The sequence below is a fragment of the Pinus tabuliformis genome, chromosome 9, assembly GCF_031772625.1.
Source record: "Pinus tabuliformis cultivar Carrire ecotype Pingquan chromosome 9, CPIR1, whole genome shotgun sequence".
Classification (NCBI taxonomy): domain Eukaryota; kingdom Viridiplantae; phylum Streptophyta; class Pinopsida; order Pinales; family Pinaceae; genus Pinus; species Pinus tabuliformis.
Genome location: NC_142307.1, coordinates 1,442,203,187 through 1,442,221,672, shown reverse-complemented (window position 1 = coordinate 1,442,221,672; position 18,486 = coordinate 1,442,203,187). Strand labels below are relative to the sequence as shown.

The following is an 18,486-nucleotide window of genomic DNA, read 5'->3' as shown; positions in this document are numbered from 1 at the left end:
GAGATTCTCCCAACTGTAGAAGATATTTCCCATAGGTTGTGATGGGTCCCAAGTGATCCTTGGAGGTCCAGTGCATGCCAATTGTGATCGGGTCAATCCCTCGAGTGCAAAATATATCCTCTGTTCTATCATGCATAGGGATTCGAAGATCTTTGGTTCGGGCGTTGAAGTCTCCCGTGAGAATGACGTCCCCCACTGTCAAAAACCTGGTGATGTCAGAGTACAGGTCTGTAAAAGGGTCTCCGTCTGAGCTATTGTGAATAGCGTAGGAAGACGAGATAGGTGGGAAGTAACAGACTGCGATATAAATGTCTCTCGGCAGTGATGTTCTGGCTCTGATCTGAATCCACATGAATCTGGCATACTCATCGGTCGCGACTACTGATACTTTGCTCCTGAGGCTATCACGGACGAGGCAAGCCACACCTCCTGATCCCTTGACACCCCCTGACTCCCTGTCTCCTATCTGCAAGCTGCGGTCCACCGATATCCTGTAATGTCGGGGAGAGGCCGTACTGGGTTCGTGTGAGTCTCGGTAAGCAGGAGGATGTCCGCTGAGCTAAGGGCTTCATAAAGTAGGCTTGGTGAGGACCAGAAGGAGCCATTACCATTCCAGTAGTGAACCGAGAGATCCGTGCCCCGCCTCCTCTCCGTTCGGGCCTATCCTTTGGAGTTCCCTGAGCGGGGTGCCCATCCCGGGGGGAAGGTGTCCCAAATAACTGCTCGAAAATTTCTAATCTCTGCCCATTTCCCTGCTTGTCTTGCTGCTGCAACTTGTTCCTTGGCTTGTTTTAGTTCAACTACTTGAGCTCTTGTGAGGTCTTCATCCAAAAACACTTTATTCGGAAGGGAAAATAGCTTTCGCTTGGCTCGGAGCACTCAAAGTCTCTCTGAAGAGTCACGGAATCTGAGGAAGAGGGTAGAGTCCTGCCCTAGCCAGGCTTTGTCCAAGGTTATGTCTGGTATGTTGAGAGTGTCGCATAGAAACTTGTTCCCCAGATCCATTGGATCTATTGGAGAGGGAGGAGTGGATGAGTTGTAATTAGTTAACTCAGTTTATTGAGTTAAGTCCAGTTAAATTAGTTCTGATCAGTTTCAGGTACTAATAGTGAGTAAACGGTCAGTTGGGACACTAGTGACCTAATTAGTGCTACTCTAGGTAAGTGAAGATTCTACCATCAGAAACTCATGCATGTTGATTCTGAGAAAGACCCAGTGGAGACTAGAGTGCAGGGACAATGTACTATTTGTTTTAGATTTTTCTGAGTTGCACTGATAGTGCATGCAATCAGGCACTGATCTTTGAGGGATTGCGCTATTTTTAGAGGCTTTCCCTTCAAATACAAGCTATCCTTCATAGGAATTACACATTGGAATAGAGACTTGGAGAGCTTGTGAAGAGGTTAAGCTTTGGCCTTGAGCTTGCTTATGAGTTGGAGATTGAATTTGCCGAGTGCTGGGATTGTTCTTGAGAGAACCAGCGTTGTAATTTCATCTTGATTTTCCATATTAATACAAAACAGATAGTGGGGTTTTGTGCTGTGGCTTTCGCCGGATATTTATTGTGTTATGTGCCTTTGATTATCTTCCTCTATTGATTATTGTTTGCTCAATGTTTATGGGCTTTCACTGTGAAGAGTAGAAGTAGATTCTTTTCTCTTGTTTTAGTAGATTACATGAGCTTGTGAATCTACAAGTTTTTCTACACAAATCTCATGGTAATAATCTTCCATTTTATCAAAGGCGCTTGTATTGGATTTGTTGCAATGGTCCATACTCTCATAAACAAAACCCATCCAAATTTTGTCACCATCAACCATGCAGAGTACATCAACAATTGGACTACACATCTTTATGACTTTTTTGAGCATCTTGCCAAAGGTCTTTCCGAGCATCATTTCTTCTACATTCTTTCACTTTGCTTCTTTTGAAAGTTGAGATCTCTCCCACTCTGTATTGCAGAAAATAGATCTGAGGTTTGTTTTTTCTTCAGCAACTCTTTCTAGAGTAATGTGAAATATGACAAACGTTGTATCCTAAAGCCTAAACAACTCTCTGGTTGCATTTTTTTTGTATATGCTCAAAATGAGATGATGGTTAATGACAAAGTTTACAACTATCATTGCTCTCCAAATTTCATCATTGATCTATGGAAATTTGGTTAAATCATGTAGCAATAAATCCAAGCAATGAGCTGCACAAGTGGTCCAATAAATGGTCTTTTACTTTTCCATAATCATCTTTACTACACCAATGTAGTTTGAGGCATTATTTGTGACAACTTGGACAACATTTTCCTCACCAACCTCTTTGTTACTTTATGTAAAATTCAGAAAACATATTCAACTATCTTCACTTGATCCATTGCATTAATTGCCATAGCAAAAATACCCGTTGACGGCAATAAACAAGCACATTAATAAATTGTCGACGATATAAATCTGACCAACCATCTCTCAGAATTGTGCAACCGGTAAACTTCCAACACTATTTAATAATAGCCAACCTCTGTCATTATTTCTTTTGTTTTCTTTAGTAATGTGGTCCTTAGAGCCTTAGACACAGGAGAAACACACTTTGTGCCAAATAGCCTTTTGAATGCATTTTTAAAATATGGGCTTATGGCCACATGATTCGACTAGAACAATTCGTCACAACAGATCTTATAACATTATTAAATATTAGACTATTCAAACTAATTTTTCATAGATCCCCTATTAATTAAATACTAGCTTTGCTTGAATTTTATGAAATAATTGAAATATTAAATGAAAGAATAGACACATGTATACCATCCACAAAAACAAATGTACGGTTGATCCTGCAAAACCCAATACAAAAGAAAACACAGCTACAAGGTGAGACCTATGATCTTGTCTCTTTGTTTCATCTATAAAATGCACATACAAAGGAATGAGAACTCACTATTGAGTTACCTTTTGGCACTGTGGCTTGAATGCCTGTGACAAAATCCTCGTCTATTATGCTCTGAAAATAGCACTCCCAGAGGTTTTCCTTAGCTATGCAACAAGTATAATGCTCATGGATGAATATTTAACATAGCTTGATAGCCATCTAGGGTTATGGTTTTGACTTCCTCAACCCTAAATTATTGCTAAGATTTTAGACCTAGAATCTTTTTGGAAGTCCACACATGGGTAGCCCCACGTGTGAGTTATGGAGGCTGGCATGGCATCCACTCATACCATGGTGGTAACAAGGTAGATTAATTTAGGGGAGGCTTAAATTTTGCATATAGGCTTCAATTAAGGTGATTTTCACTGTTGAAAAGGTTTTGGTGTGTAGGTCAATGTTGAGTTTGTGTGCACATTTTTTTGAATGTAGCAATTCCGAAAAGCTACTTTTGATGCCTCAAAATGGCTCTGAAAGGTTCTAAACCCTATTTTTCCAAGTTGGGTCCTATCACTAACATGGGCTTTACATGTTAATTTATCCAATTTTTTTTCACCCTCTAAGTTCCAAGATAGATGACAAATTGTATGATGATCCAATTTGGATTACCACATTAAACTGAATTGCACATGCATTAAAAAATCAACAATAGCATCATTAATTGTTGTTGCTTCTCTACAGGTTCCCAAATGCATTTAATGTTAATGCTACCCCTGTTTTTGTTGGGCTTGAACTTGAGCCACTAAAGTTTAGGTGAAAGAAGGAATGCTAGATGAAAAATACATGGCAATCTTCCTCTAAATTCGTTGCTTCTTTTCCTTTTTCTCCCTTTTTTTGAGTTTTCATAGTTTTGTTGTAGTACACCTTTTTGGTCTTCAGATACCGCTCGACATCCTTCAATGGCACCTCCATTTCTATTAGAGACACTAAGCAGGTAGTCCACTGCTCTGGTTGAGATGCCAATAAAATGTTTTCCATGTAACTGACAGATACAATTTGACCTTTCCCTTTTCACATATTTTTGAGGTGCCATCTAATTATATTTCTTCTCACTGTGCTCTGCTCAACTCTGCTCACTATGCTCTATAGTATACTCAAATATTTAGGTCTAGAAAGTTTCAAGGATTATGCTCAATGTTAAGTTTTAATTGCATTTTACAGTCATGAAAGTCCCAAATTCCAACTTCCATTAACTGGTATGTGAACAATGGCAAACTACAGTGTAGACACAATTCTTTTTTCCATTAAATGTTGACTTAGGTTTAAAAAATGCCATTTTCATGCACAACTGAGAAAACCACAAAATATTTGAATCTATGAGATTATGGGCCGTACTAAGGCATTGGAAAATGATCCAGAGCATGGGTGCTGGACCCTGAACGCTGAAAATGCTTTGATTTGGAAACTAGACCCTAGTGTGTAGAGAAAACACGCATCTTGTTGACCTGGATGCAATCTAAGATCTAATTTTGGAGGAAATACAACGGTTGCAACGTTGGCCGCAGATTAGAAGTAACATCCATTTGCAAGGGCATTAGTGTCAGGTGGATGCATTTGTGGTTGCGGAGAGGAAACTTGTTGGCATGGATTCTACAACTGTATCTTCCACAAAGGAAAGTTGGGTGCAGTGTCGGGTAGAGTCACGAAGGAGTATGCAATTGTGCTAAGGTAATAGGAATTACATCGAGTTGCTCTAGCCTTGGAAGAAATGAAACCATGACGTGAAAACCATGCGGAGTCAGAGAAATCCACGTGGTATGAGCGAATAGGATTTAAATTTTATCTATTTATTTTTAATTTGTTGAATTTTGGGGTTGAATTTGAACGAATCCTCGATATCTATTGATTTTATTTGCCTTGAAGTTTGAGTTTGAGCTCAAGTTCGGGTGCAATTTGAGATTCACCAAATCTGCGTGGAATTAATTTACATCTCCTTCAAATATGGCGAATTTCAAATGGCGTTGTCTACCGAGGCCACAATTTCACCCAGACGACAAATTTCTTCCTGGAATCCAGCAAGAGAATTTTCAAAAAAATATGTTTGCTGGAGTGTTTGAATAGCTTTTTTATGGTAGAAATAGATTCAACAAATCAGAAACCCCTTGAGGCACCCAAAATCTTGAAGCTTGAGAGCTGTAACATGGATTTCCAAAAATTTCAGCCGAATTTTGTCAAAATTTTGTTGGAATTTCCATTACTTTTTGGGCAAAATTGTGGCCTCATTAGGTTACTCCTTCAAATTTCAAGGAAAAATTCGCTGTGGTGACATAGCTATAGGTCACCACATTCCGCTATTTCTTTCCTTGGAATTCAAAATTCACCAACTCTAAAGGCTATTTGCATTAATTTGACATAGTTTTGGCGAATCTCAAGTTGAAACCAAACCCAAACATGAACTGCAAGGTGAATAAAATTGGTGGAAAATTGAGGGTTTATTGAAATTCAGCCATGGAATTCAGCAGAGGAAAATTAAACCTTTGCTTCTTGTTCCATGTGGTTTTCATGTCCTGCTTTTCATCTCTTCCATGGCTTAAGCCACCTGATGCAATTCCCATTGCCACCCATATTCTGCAAGTATGGTTTACCTAGTTCTAGCTTCCTCCTCCTGATGCAGCACCCAACTTTCCTCCACATAGGCTACAACTTCAGACCCCATTGCTTAACGAGTTTCCTCCTGATAGGCACACTCCTTATCTGTTTGAATTGCAGTCTGACACTGCCCACAGATCAATTATTGGAAATTGGAATTTGGGAAAATGTATTAAAACTTAACATAGAATATAATATAATAATTCACAAGACTTTCCAGATTTGAAACATTGACATGGAGCACAATGAGCAGAAATTTAATTAGATATTAGAGCGGTGGAGCACATGCTTACTGTATCTCTAATGGAAGTGGCGGTGGCGTGTAAGGATGCCTAACATATCTGGCGATTAGAAAAATGCAATGCATTGAGTCTATGACAAATCAAAAGAAGAAAGAGAAGAAAGAAAATGAAAGGACAATGAATTTAGAGGGAGATTGCCATGTTTCCTTCTCCAGGCATTTCTTCTCTCATGTAAACTTCAATGGCTCAAAATTCCACCCAACAAAAACAAGTGGAATCTCAAATTGTGTCGGTATAAGAAAGGTGATTATAGAGAAGTATAAGACCATTTATGTTAATAATGACAGAAATTAAAAGACTTTGTAAATGTAATTTACCTCAGTAAGCATTGTTTTACCGTTTAGATAGTTGTGTAACGATAGACAATTTTTGTAAAGGTGCCTTTGTATTAAAATGCTATTTCTCGAGAGGCTTATTGTATTGTTGGAGAGTCATTGCTGACCTTGAATAATAAAGCATTCCAATCCCTTGCCCTGTGGAGGTTTCCTTGACACACTGTCAGGGTTTTACCACGTAAAATTCTGTGCCTGTCTGTATGAATTTGGTTTCTTGTTCTTGTGTGAAATTTTCCTTCTTAATTAAATTACGGGCTCTAAATACCAACAATTTAATGGATCTCTCTTTAGCTCATTGTCATTAACCATCATCCTACATTGAACAGATACAGAAAAATTACAATTAGAGAGTCATGGAGGCCTTGTGAAAAGGTTTGTCACCTTGCAAAAGGAGCAATGGGAAATAATGTAGAAGAAATAATATTGGACTGAGATCTCACCTTTCAAAAGGAGCAATGGGAAATAATGTAGAAGAAATAATATTGGACAATAGCTTTTGGGAAAATGCTGAAAAAATTCCAATTGTTGATGTGCTTCACATGGTTGATGGTAACAAACCTTGTATGGAGTTTTTAATGAGGGCATGGACCATTGCAAGTGTTTTTGATAATATGGATGCTGATTATTGGGAAATTTGGGAGGTAGTTGACCGAAGATGGAAGGTGATGCATAACCTTATACATGCAGTAGCATGAGGTTTGGACCCTAAGAAATCAAGGTGAAGAAGTCCTGAATGGACTCTGTGAGGCTATTGATAGGCTAAATCCAGACCCATCAATTGCAGCTTTGGTTAGACCATAGTTTAGGGCATATGGGTTAGAAGAAGGGATATTTGGAAGTAGTGAAATATGATAGGGTCAAAAGTGCTTTAGCAGTATGGTGGGATTTTTAGGCATTAGGGGCTGTAGAATTGCAAATGTATACAATTCATGTCTTGATCCAAGGATCAACTGCATTAGCATGATAAAAGAATTGGAGTGCCTTCAACCATATTCATTTCAAGAAAAGAAATGGATTGTTATTTGGAAAATTATAGGGTTTTGTTTATGGGCATAGTAACTACTAACTTGTAATTGGCTTTAAACAATTTGGCTAAAAACTCATACAATTCTTATACTCGATGTTTCATGCCTGTTTGAAATGCATTAGGAGATGAAGATCATCTTAACATTGAGAGTAATAGAGCTAGTCTTGACACCAGTGGTAATCATCCAATTCTCATGCTCGATGTTTCAAACTTGTTTCAAATGCATTAGGGGATGAAGATCATCTTAACATTGAGAGTAATAGAATTAGTCTTGACACCAGTGGTAATCATGCTTATAGTGATTTCACTGCCTATTGTGCCCTTGATGATATAGAGCTTTTTGATGGACCACAAAAACCTCAAGATAAAACCTGTTTTGCCATTCTTTTTGTATGTTTAATTGTATAAAACTTTTTAATGTTATGTTAGTGATTTTAATGTTATGTTTCATGAATAAGTTTTTAAAGTTTGACCAAAGATGAAGATGACGCGTTTTTGATATAGACTTTTAATCATGTTTGACATGTTATTTTCATTTCTATCTATATTTTCATGTCAAATTGAATTTTTATTTTTTACACTTAAACGACACCAACCTCGAACCAAATGACAGTTCTTACCTCGTTGCCTCCAATACCCTCTTCTAGTTTCTCACTGCAGTGTCTTTCATTCTATGTTCCTTCGTTGAATTCTGCCACTGACCATTGTTCATGCTGCGAGACCTCACCTGACATAGGAAATAATTTTTTTTATTTCTATTGAATTTATATTTCTTTCTGACGTCAGACCCTGCTGGAAGCACCATCTCCACTGTTGGACAAGGATCCTGTTGAATCTTGTGTCACATCTGTTTCTGTCACTTTTAATGTTTCCAGTCAAACCCAATAAGACTAGAATCTTGATAAAATTTAATTTACTTTTTTGTAGTCCGTCCCTCTGGATGTGTTATATTTACGTTATGACTGAACAAAACCGACATTTAACAATAAAATAAATTTAACTCACCATGAGGGGACGATTGAGTGGCTGGCACATTTGGATGTTATCCATCCACGTATCAAATTTTACAGGGATATTTTAGGCCTCTTGTGATAAGGTTGAAGGAGTCACCACCCTGGGGTCTTTGCTCTTGCTAAGTTATTAATTCCTGGTATATCTGGCTTAATGGTTGTTAGATATACCCTCGGTGTTATAGTGGCAACTGCTAGGTTTGATCTCGGGCTTTGCCCAGATTATTCCAACGAGTTACCAATTCACCATATAAAAAAACCCTTGTCTGTTGTTGGTTTAATCAATAAATTTATATTCAATAATTTCATAAATAATAATTACAACTTGTATAATTAATAATTATAATTTATATTGTTATTGTGTTTAAATGTGTTTTTGCAGCCTTGTTTGAGGAAATATATATATTTTAAATTATAGCTAAACATAAAGTTATGATATGATTTGAAAACAAATGGTAACAACCAAAAAAAAATGTTTTAATCTCCACCATAGTAAAATATTTAAATATCTATTTCAATTAAAATAATTTTAATTAAACTATATATAGAGAAAAATAAAATAATTATAAAAAAAATTCTTATTTTATTCATAAGTACTCTCTACTTACCTGTGTATACTTTCAATGTTTAATGTAGAGTTGACATGTAAAATTTTAAAGATATTAACAAAATTTTTTAATATGGATCATAAACAATTTTTTTTAATGCTCCCGACAACTAAAATTATTTAATATCAATTATCTATATGTAAAGAGAGTTGATATTGAATAATTTTATACACACATATATTAACATAGATTCATTTTAACTTCTTATCTACCAAGTGTTGAGATGGATCAAATATATTTTAGCTCAAAATTTAAAGAAAGCTTTTCACCTCAAAAGATTTGATTCTTCAGAGGCAAGTTGATAGATCTTGAGTTAAAATTATTCATACTATATATAAATTAAAATTTCTTATCTCTCTAAATAGAAATATTTTAATTTTTAATTTTTTAATATTCGTATTGTCACTTTTCTTTGACATGTTTTATAATTTATAATTTTATTTATTTATTATTTTAAATCCTAGGTACATGATAGATCCAACGTTAAAACGGTTCTTGGTCAAAATACTTTTAATGGATTTTAATGTTCATTACAAGGGAAATATGTTTATTCCTTTTTCCCTTAACAGGGGCACACACACACTCACAAAAAAAACCGTGTAGATTCAATCTAATTTGGGATTTATTATGGGCCCAAAGGGCTCAAGTTCATAATTTTGAGGAAATGTTGGCACCTCAAGGGATTTGATCCCTCTTAGACATGACAGATCCAGAATTAAGATTGATCTTGGTTAGCCCGTTGCGCTAGGTCGAACAATGGATATTTTACACAGGAAGGCGTTTGTTGACAAATATTGGGGCACTGTCCAGATTTGAAACTCAGTGAACCCACCTAATGTGCTTGTGGACAGTTGCATTTGGCTCAGGTGTATAGGGACATTCCCTCCTACTCGACCTTGGGTGAGTATAGGGGTACTTTCACTTACTTGACTCAGGGTCTCTATGACAGAGGGTAGGTCTACCAATACTCCTGATACAAAATGCTAGAATTTTGGATAGCTCAGAAGGTATTTTCGAGAGGGAAAACCCACCTAAAGGAATCGGCTGGGCGAGTTACCCAAAATTGGGGTTTTGGACTCAAGGCAGTAGGTTGAGGACCTACAAGAACTAATTATTTATTGTAATGGGTTGAAAGGCGAAAACCCTAAGTTCTAGTGGTTTCCTAAATGACCCAAGAGAAATAATAAATAGAGGAGCCAAATGAGAGGCTCATTGTGTGCATGAGAGATGTGGCTTCTCTTGTGCAATGAGTGTCCTAGGAAGTGCCAAGTTCTGCTCATGGAGGTCGAGATACCCTTGTGAGAAGACTAGAGATAAGGTGAAGTTTGGTTTTGGGTTTGATCGAAACCAAAGAATGAGATCTGTCCAAGTTGCTGAAGATTTGAAGGATCTCTGTGTGAACTGAAGTACTGTGGAGAGCCTAGGGCAAGGGAATCCATATGGGAGAACGGATCTACAACATAGCGACCTATCTTGTGTACAACATTAACCCAAGGAGCCATAGATCCTAGTGAAACAACTGTAGCAAGGAAGAAGATTACTTCTAAGAGGACTCGGTCTCTCTTCTAGATACGTTGAGCTGGTTGGTGGTTAAGGAAGGAGTAATCTGTGCATTTGCTCGCTGAAGGACACATCTGCAGCTAAGAGAAAGGCTACTCTGAGTTTTTTCTTTGAGATAACAAGTGGCCGTAGTGAGAAAAGGGTTTGGAGTGTTCTGTCCTGTGGAAGTAAGGCAGCTGCAAAGCCTAATTAGGGCTGGCCGCTGGCTGCCCCAGTCCTGTGAACAGGGCCGAAACTCACCCAAGTAGGCTGAGTCCCTCAAAGAGACATAAAGGGCTGATATAGATGTCTTCTATGAAGGGCTGAGTACCCGAGAGTGAGAACAAAAGATTTCAGTGATACAAGGGTGGCTGTGTTTGTGACAAGGTGAGACTGCTGGTGTGAGGGCTCATATGTTAAAGTAGAGGATCGCTGAACGTTATTGATGAAGTCTATTCACAATTGAAATTATGAACATGTATTGATGGCTAGTTATGCAGTAAGTAGAGGGTCGCTGAGCGTTATTGATGAAGTCTATTCACAAGTGAAATTGTAAACAACATGTATTGATGGCTAGTTATGCAGTTTTATTGAAGGATTAATAGACTGTGAGAAGCTGAAGTATTTCGTCTGATAAGTGCGGTGTATTTAAAGGATCAAGTGCATTGTGAACAGCTAACGGGACAGATATTAGGCAAAGGATGGCCAGAGGAACAATAGACAAGAGGACTTAAAGGACTGCCTTCAGCAACTAAGTCAAGCATCGTCTCTCAGTATTTTGTGGGCAGATTGAGGATGAAACTGTTCTGATTTCAAGCCCTAATCTTTTGTATATATGTATACTAGCTGTACTAGTGATCTGAAGGGCCATGATCCTTAATACGAGAGCTCCATGATTCGTTTATTAATCGGGCTTTAGGTTCAAATCTCTGTGTACTTTATTGATTTCACTGCTGTAGGGTTCTGCTGATTTCACTGCTGTAGATTTCTGCTGTGCAAAGTGCTTGTAAGTTGAGGTTTCCTACTGTGTTTGTGTGTGATTAGCCATAAAGCATATCTAGGTCCTATGGAAAATTTCAACATAAAAAGAGAAAAAAAAGATGGATATTGGTTAAAATATTTTTATACTTTGTTATTCAAGAGATCTGTAAAAAAAATCCATTTTAACTACGGATTTGTCGAATTACTTTTAACCAATGTTCCACCAAGGTTCCGAGACGAGGGGGCGAGGGAGCGAGGAGGCGCGGGAGCGGCCTATGCAAAAGCTCCCCACCATTTTTTAGGAAACGTGGGGGAGCGTCAAGGTCTTAAAAACTTATAAACATAAAATATAATTTATTAATTGAGTCCACTATGACAATTGAGTTTGAATTGAAAAGCTGCAAAGCATGATCATTGATATGAATATCATTATCTAAATTTCTAATATCATATAAATTTAAAATTCTAATTTATAATCATACATCATAAACTAAACAATCTATTACAAAATTCAATCCCAATTTTACCCATAACAATCAAATCTAATGTTTTCTTTTAGACCTGCAAGAACAACTTTATAAAGCACGGTGTGAAATTAAGGATGAGCCGCTTAGCAATACAATTTTTCTCACAAGCCACGACAATCTTCCCTCGAAATCCTTAGCTTCTTACGGGATTAAAGGCCATGCGGTCTGAGCGGGCGTTGCTTCAAACTTTCAAGAACAGCTGCTGCTTAATAGCATAATTATATTCATTTCAAATCTCCAGAGATCTCGACAATTCTGCTAAACCAGACACATATATTAAGTCAGCGACAGAAATCGTTGTATCTATAAAGTCATCAAAAATACAAATATAATGCTGAGAAGGGAGCGTCTTCAGTCAACCACTTTCTTCCAACGTGTATATACATTCTATATGAAAATTTCGTACACCATTTCGTCAAATGAATACGCACATCCTGGAGTTTATGTATATATATTTGGAGTGATCAAAATACGGTGTTTTCCAGCGATATAGGAATGCGAGTGACGTTATTTAAAGAATATGAGGGTGGTGCGTGTACTTATACCTTGGAGACTCTGGTATCTAGAAATATTAACAATTATATTACTTATTAGTGACAGGGTTGAGTCGTTTCTTCATCCTGCAACAAAACGTGCTCTACATATGTGAGATCAGGATACGACTTGATGTTGGAATCTTACACCCTGTCATATTATCAACCTCCAAAATGTTGGCAGTGGAAGATGTAGATGAGAAATGACCCCCCACGTCCCCCTTTTTGGAAACGCCCCTTCAGGAAAGGGAAACGACCCCCTGGCACGTCCCCCTGAGTTTCCTCATTTTTGGGAGCGTGGGGAAACGTCCCCTACTCGTCCCCAAGTCCCTGGAGCGCGGGGGAGCGAGGAAACTAGACCCCTAGGGGGGGGGAGCGAGTCCCCGTGGAACACTGCTTTTAACGGTTTTCATTCAAATCCAATAAATCATATAAAATTTAGTTAACAAATTAATTTACTTTGCTGTAGTCCATCCCCTTTGGATGTCTTATATTTGCATTATGATTGCTACCACCATTATCTAGTGTTGGGTTAACCAATAAATTTACATCTAATAATTTCATAAATGACTATAATTTATAATGGTCTTTCGAGCTTTATTTATTTAATTAATTGGTGATGGGTTAATGAACAAATTTATATCTAATAATTTCATGAATGTTAATTATATTTTATATAATGGTTGTAGTTATTTTGATAGACATGCCTATTTTAGAATGAGATTTTTAGAAACTTAATTTAATTATCAATAATTAAATTAGTTAGATAGTAGGGATTTAACCTCTATGGAATAGCTACTATTTTTTTATAATATTTGCCAATTATATTTTATAATATTAGGCAATTTACCATTTAGTAAGAAGGTTCTGGGAATTTGTTTTTATTTTGCAGGAACTCAATGAAATCTGTACCAAAAACCAATGGTTGCCAAGCTACACAGTCATCAATTCAAGTGATGGTAAGATGGATCTTTTTGACTGTCCTGAATATAATTATTCATCTAAACAGAGACGCAATTGATCTTTATCTGGTATATCTGCTTTTGCACATTCTGTAACTATTAACCATAATCATAGCGGTGAACTGATGCGAAAATGATGTTATCTTAAAACAGCCAAGGAACTCTGTTTTGCAACTGTTACAGTTCGAGGTGTAGACTTTGAACTTTCAGAACGGGGTGAGCTGAAAAGTAGAGAAATGGAAGCAAAAGAATCTGCAGCATCGTATATGCTGAGTACATTATATCGTATGAGTGGTCGGTAAGAGTGACTAGTTGTCCGAGTCCTTGAAATCCATGCATTCTTTGTATCATTTTCTCTTCCAATTTTGGGTTGCGACCCACATGGATGGGTGTTACTATGTATGCTTATACAACGCATCATAGATGGTGAGCAGATAAAGTCTTTGTGGACTCTTGTATATAATATCTGCTATAGTCCAAAAACATGACATAGTCTAGAACTATATAAACTGCACTTGCAGAAGTATCCCTTGTTTGACTTTTACAATTTTTTAAATTTTTATATACGTGCATATGATGTTAAAAATTCAAGCTGCAGAAAGTTTAGAGGCATCAGGTGACCTCTCTAGAACATATACTCCAATTAAGAGTAAACCTAACTCCCCAAGTTGTTAGGGTGTGTGTATAGTTTCTGCATTTTGGTTTGTTTTTTTAATAAATAGAACATAACCAATGATCACTGCTAGTAAACATCTTGCCATTAACATTACTTGTTTGATGGGAACCACTGACCATGTGAGGCACATTCTTCAATTTTAGGTCATCCAATACATTGACTTGATGGCAGCATAGATCAAAACTTACATGACATGAATCTATCATCTGTAAATTTGGACTAGGCAGGTTTCTCAGTGTGCTTTTGACTGATTTTCTAGATTTTCTACTGGTGATTGTGTGCAGCTAACCATGTTAGCAGAATATTTTATTCTTTATATGTTTTTTTAATTAAAAACTTTGATAGTATAGAGAAAAATACTGTCTTTCAGAGTCACGGAAATCGTGAAAACTTAGTCCCTTTGGAGTAAACTAGCTTGTATACATTCTTCCGCAATGAAGAAACTTGCAATTTTTTTTTACATTAAAATAATGCCACCCTTTGATAAATTTGGTAGTGGACGAATATTTTGGTTTAAATGGCTGGCCATTAGGTGTGACTTCATTGGTAACATAGACATCGTGAAAAGTTAGTCATTTGGAGTAAAGTAGCTTGTACACAATCTTCCGGAATGAAGACAATGCCACCCTTTGATTAATTTGGTAGTGGATGAATATTTTGGTTTAAATGGCTGGCCATTAGGTGTGACTTCATTGCTAACATGGTAAGATTTTGAATTTATAATATTTTTTTTGGTTACGAGATAGATGGTTAGGATTTAATCTTCATAATACATTTTAGAAAATTGTGTGTTAAATATTTTGGGTTGAGAGATGCTCTTAACTTTAATATGGTAGGGATGTTAGGATTTAATCTTCATAATACATTATAGAATATTTTGGGTTGAGAGATGCTCTCAACTTTAATAGCGTAGAGATGTTTAAAATAAAATAAACTTTAAAATTAATAATAATATTTATACTTATAATTATAAATATAATTAAATTAAATTAATCTATAACCATTTGAAGTATTTTCAATATGCAATCTTATTTATAATGAAAAGATATTTGATCCTCATCACTTAAGATGAATCTAGGTTGGTAACATGATCTATGGTTTTATAATGAAAAGATATTTGATCCTCATCACTTAAGACGGATCTAGGTTGGTAACATGAGTTATGGTTTTTTGGGCATATTGTATTAATAGACCATTATATTGATATATGTTATGATAACAAAGTTTATTTATAGATTAACAATCTCCATGGTAAATGGAGGATGAATCTCCATATTTAAGATTTTTTTAAATCTCTTTGAACTATATGTGTATTTAATTCATATATTAATTGTTTTAATAAAATAATAAAGGCTGATTTAGTTAATTTTTATGATTTTTTTTAATATAAAATGTATTATGATTGAGTATTTTAATATTTATCAACATTTATTAGCTATTTTAGATATATAATTACACTAATTTTATAAATAATCAAAATGTTAGAGATGTTGTAATGTAATTTCTTGTTTAACATTTTGACTTAGTCAAATTACATAAAAATAAAAATAAAAATTAAATTAAATTTGAGATTGGAGGCTTTTGTGAGGAGAAATTTTGATCTTGTATTTTTCGGAAATACTCACATTGAAGTTTTTCTTGTTGTCGTTTCGAGCTTTCAAGTGTGGTTCATTTTCATGACATAGATATGAAATCCGATCGAAAGAATAAATAGGTTAGAGATGTTGGAAAAAAGAGACCTTAGGCAAATTCGAATGTTGATTATTACAAATATCTTAACATTCAAATTATCACAACGACTCTTTTTTCCAACATCTCTCACCTATTTATTCTTTCGATTAGATTTTATATCTATGCTCTGAGGGTGAGCCACACTTATGGCTCAAAACATTGACAAGAAAAACTTCAATGTGAATATTCCAGTTAATAATAAAACCAACCTAGATTTGTTTTAACTCTGGATTTACCAAGCACTGAAAGGGAACAAAATCAAATCTTTCGAGATGGAAACCTCTTTTAGATTGAAAAGATATTTAGTCTCTTTTGACACTTAGTTAAGATAAATCTATGTTGGTGCATAGTTCAAATGTTGATTTTGTTTTATCTTGATATAATAATGAATTAAGATAAAGTGATCCATATTTAATTAATTACTAAATTTCAGATAATTTTTAGATAATTTTTGTTGTGATTATATAAAATTAGAAACACATATTAAAATAATTAAGATAGAGATCATTGTAATACAAAGGGTGTAATGTATGTAAACATGTTTAATTTAAACGAAGGGGATGGAACTAGAATAGGTTGGGGCATTTTCTAGTGTTTATAAAAATGTAATAAATATTGTTAATGAGATTAAATATTAGTAATGAAATGGAAAAAACGTATATAATTATGAATATTTTTATATTTTTTTAAAATTATGTTGGGGCACTTTAAATTCAGTATGGAGTGGATGTCTTATTTAAATATTTCAAATTAATATTCAACATCCAAACTGTATACTTATATGTTATTTTTACCAAGGAAAAAAGCGTAATTTTCATTAGGTCAATAAGAAAATTACATGTTGTATCACCAGCGTATGAGAATGCAAATTTATTGATAATGGAGTAAACCATTCAATCCAGTACAGTGACATATAATTCAATATTTACAATAAAAGACATAATATATACATATATGAAAACCGTCGCAAATGCAAAATTTACTGATAATGGAGTAAACCATTCAATCCAATACAGTGACATATAGTTCAATATTTACAATAAAAGACATAATATTTACATATATAAAAATCGTCACCGTCCAAATAGCGCATATAAAATTAAATAAAAAATACGCCAAAATTGATGAATGTTCATGGCTGATCATTTAGATATAAACCCATCCAGTTGAATGAATGGTTGGTGAAAATACTGATAGAACTCTTGATCTTAGAATTCTTGAATTAACCACTCCCTTTGTGCTGCTGTGCGGCCTCTTTGGAAAAAAACTTAGAGACCAAATTCTCTTCCCTATATATATGAGCGCATACAATAAAATGAAATTGTGATTTTAATGATATGACTTCACCCAGTAAGCCCCTGAGTGTGTGCATGTGACAATGATATGCATAGTTGATCTAATTAATAACAAGCTTTGAGTCCCCAAAGATTTGAATTCTATGGCAGTTTTGTTCCACAACAAAAATAAGAAGGTATATGAGGCAATTTAGTTCAACATAATTGTTTGTGCCTCTCCCTAATCCCAATTTGAGTTTGAAATAATTTGATTCATTAATGTGTGGTACCACCCCACCCCCACATCCAGTGTTTTGTGTTGAGCCATTGAAATATGCCTAGGGGATATTCTTATCAATAGCTCTAGGAATGATGACCCGAGTTGGTTGGTTTTCTGTTTCCTCCGGGATCAAATGATAAATAGTAGGAGTGTAGTTATAAGTCGCTGGCCATAGAGTTGGTGCATCTTGAAAAATAATGCGATTCCCAGTCAGGCAAATACCCCAACAGACCAACAAAGGGAGGCTTCTAAATTTTTGTGTTGCCGCAACATTCCACCAGTTTTGTCAGGCCTAAGATAGATGAGATCCCTCCCATCTTAGCACAATGTTGAGGGAAACAATAATCGGTGACCACACCTGACAAACCACTGGGCAATGAAGGAATAGGTGTTCAATATCTTCAGCATTCTTTTTGTTGGAAATAATATTGAGAGGGGGGGTGAATCAATATTATCAAGTCAAATATTCCCTTTTTCAAATCCAGATCATATACGCTACTTCAGTTAGTGAAAACCGCGTATATACGCAACTACGTAGAAGGAAACCCGTGTATACCATGCAAACTTATAATTTACTTTATCTTACAGATGTTGATTATTAATCTGTGTAAAACAGTAAAATAGAGTAGAAGACAATCACACACAAGAACACAAGATATAAGGTGGAAACCCAATGTGGGTGAAAACCACCTGCTGCAATTCGTCTCTATCTTCCTTTTAATTAGAAACTTCTTTTTACAATGATTCTGTACTGGTGCAGTCCTTTACCAGTACGCAGGCTGCAACCTGCAGAGAGCTACAACCCTCTCTCGTTCTCCAGCTTCTCCTGGAAGGGAGCTACAACCCCCTTAGCTCTTGCACTAGCCAAGATATTAGTACGTAGGTGTTGACCTACAGAAAGCTACAACCTTCACTTTCTTCCAGGGACCACGTTTCATAAATTTTCAGACTGGATCCATGAACATCAATCAATCATCAAGAATCAAACAATCTCCTTTTCACCAATTAGAACTGAATCAAGTAGACACTTCTCTGACAGCTGTACCGAGAGCACACTAACAGTACACCAAATTCTGAACCCAGAACACTGCAGCAACAAACAGAAGAAACTAGAACGCAACTTAAGAGATGTACGCTACTTCAGTAACCAGAAACATGCGTGCATACACTTCTGTGTTTGGACCAACCTGCGTATACAT

The 18,486-nt window shown here is 35.8% G+C and overlaps 1 protein-coding gene across 4 annotated transcripts in view; it reads left to right on the top strand.

Moving 5' to 3' along the window:
• LOC149153988 (uncharacterized) overlaps window positions 1-18,486 on the top strand; it is a 180,696-nt gene that overhangs the window by 107,558 nt on the left and 54,652 nt on the right. For 2 of the 4 annotated variants that reach the window (XM_089438695.1, XM_089438694.1), the window contains exons 10-11: window positions 13,257-13,323; window positions 13,480-13,624. The exons of 1 other annotated variant lie outside the window; for it this stretch is intronic. In XM_089438695.1, the coding sequence (XP_089294821.1) occupies window positions 13,257-13,323; window positions 13,480-13,624 (212 nt within the window). The remainder of the gene's footprint in view (window positions 1-13,256; window positions 13,324-13,479; window positions 13,625-18,486) is intronic. One more of the 4 variants, XM_089438696.1, reaches the window with a different exon arrangement.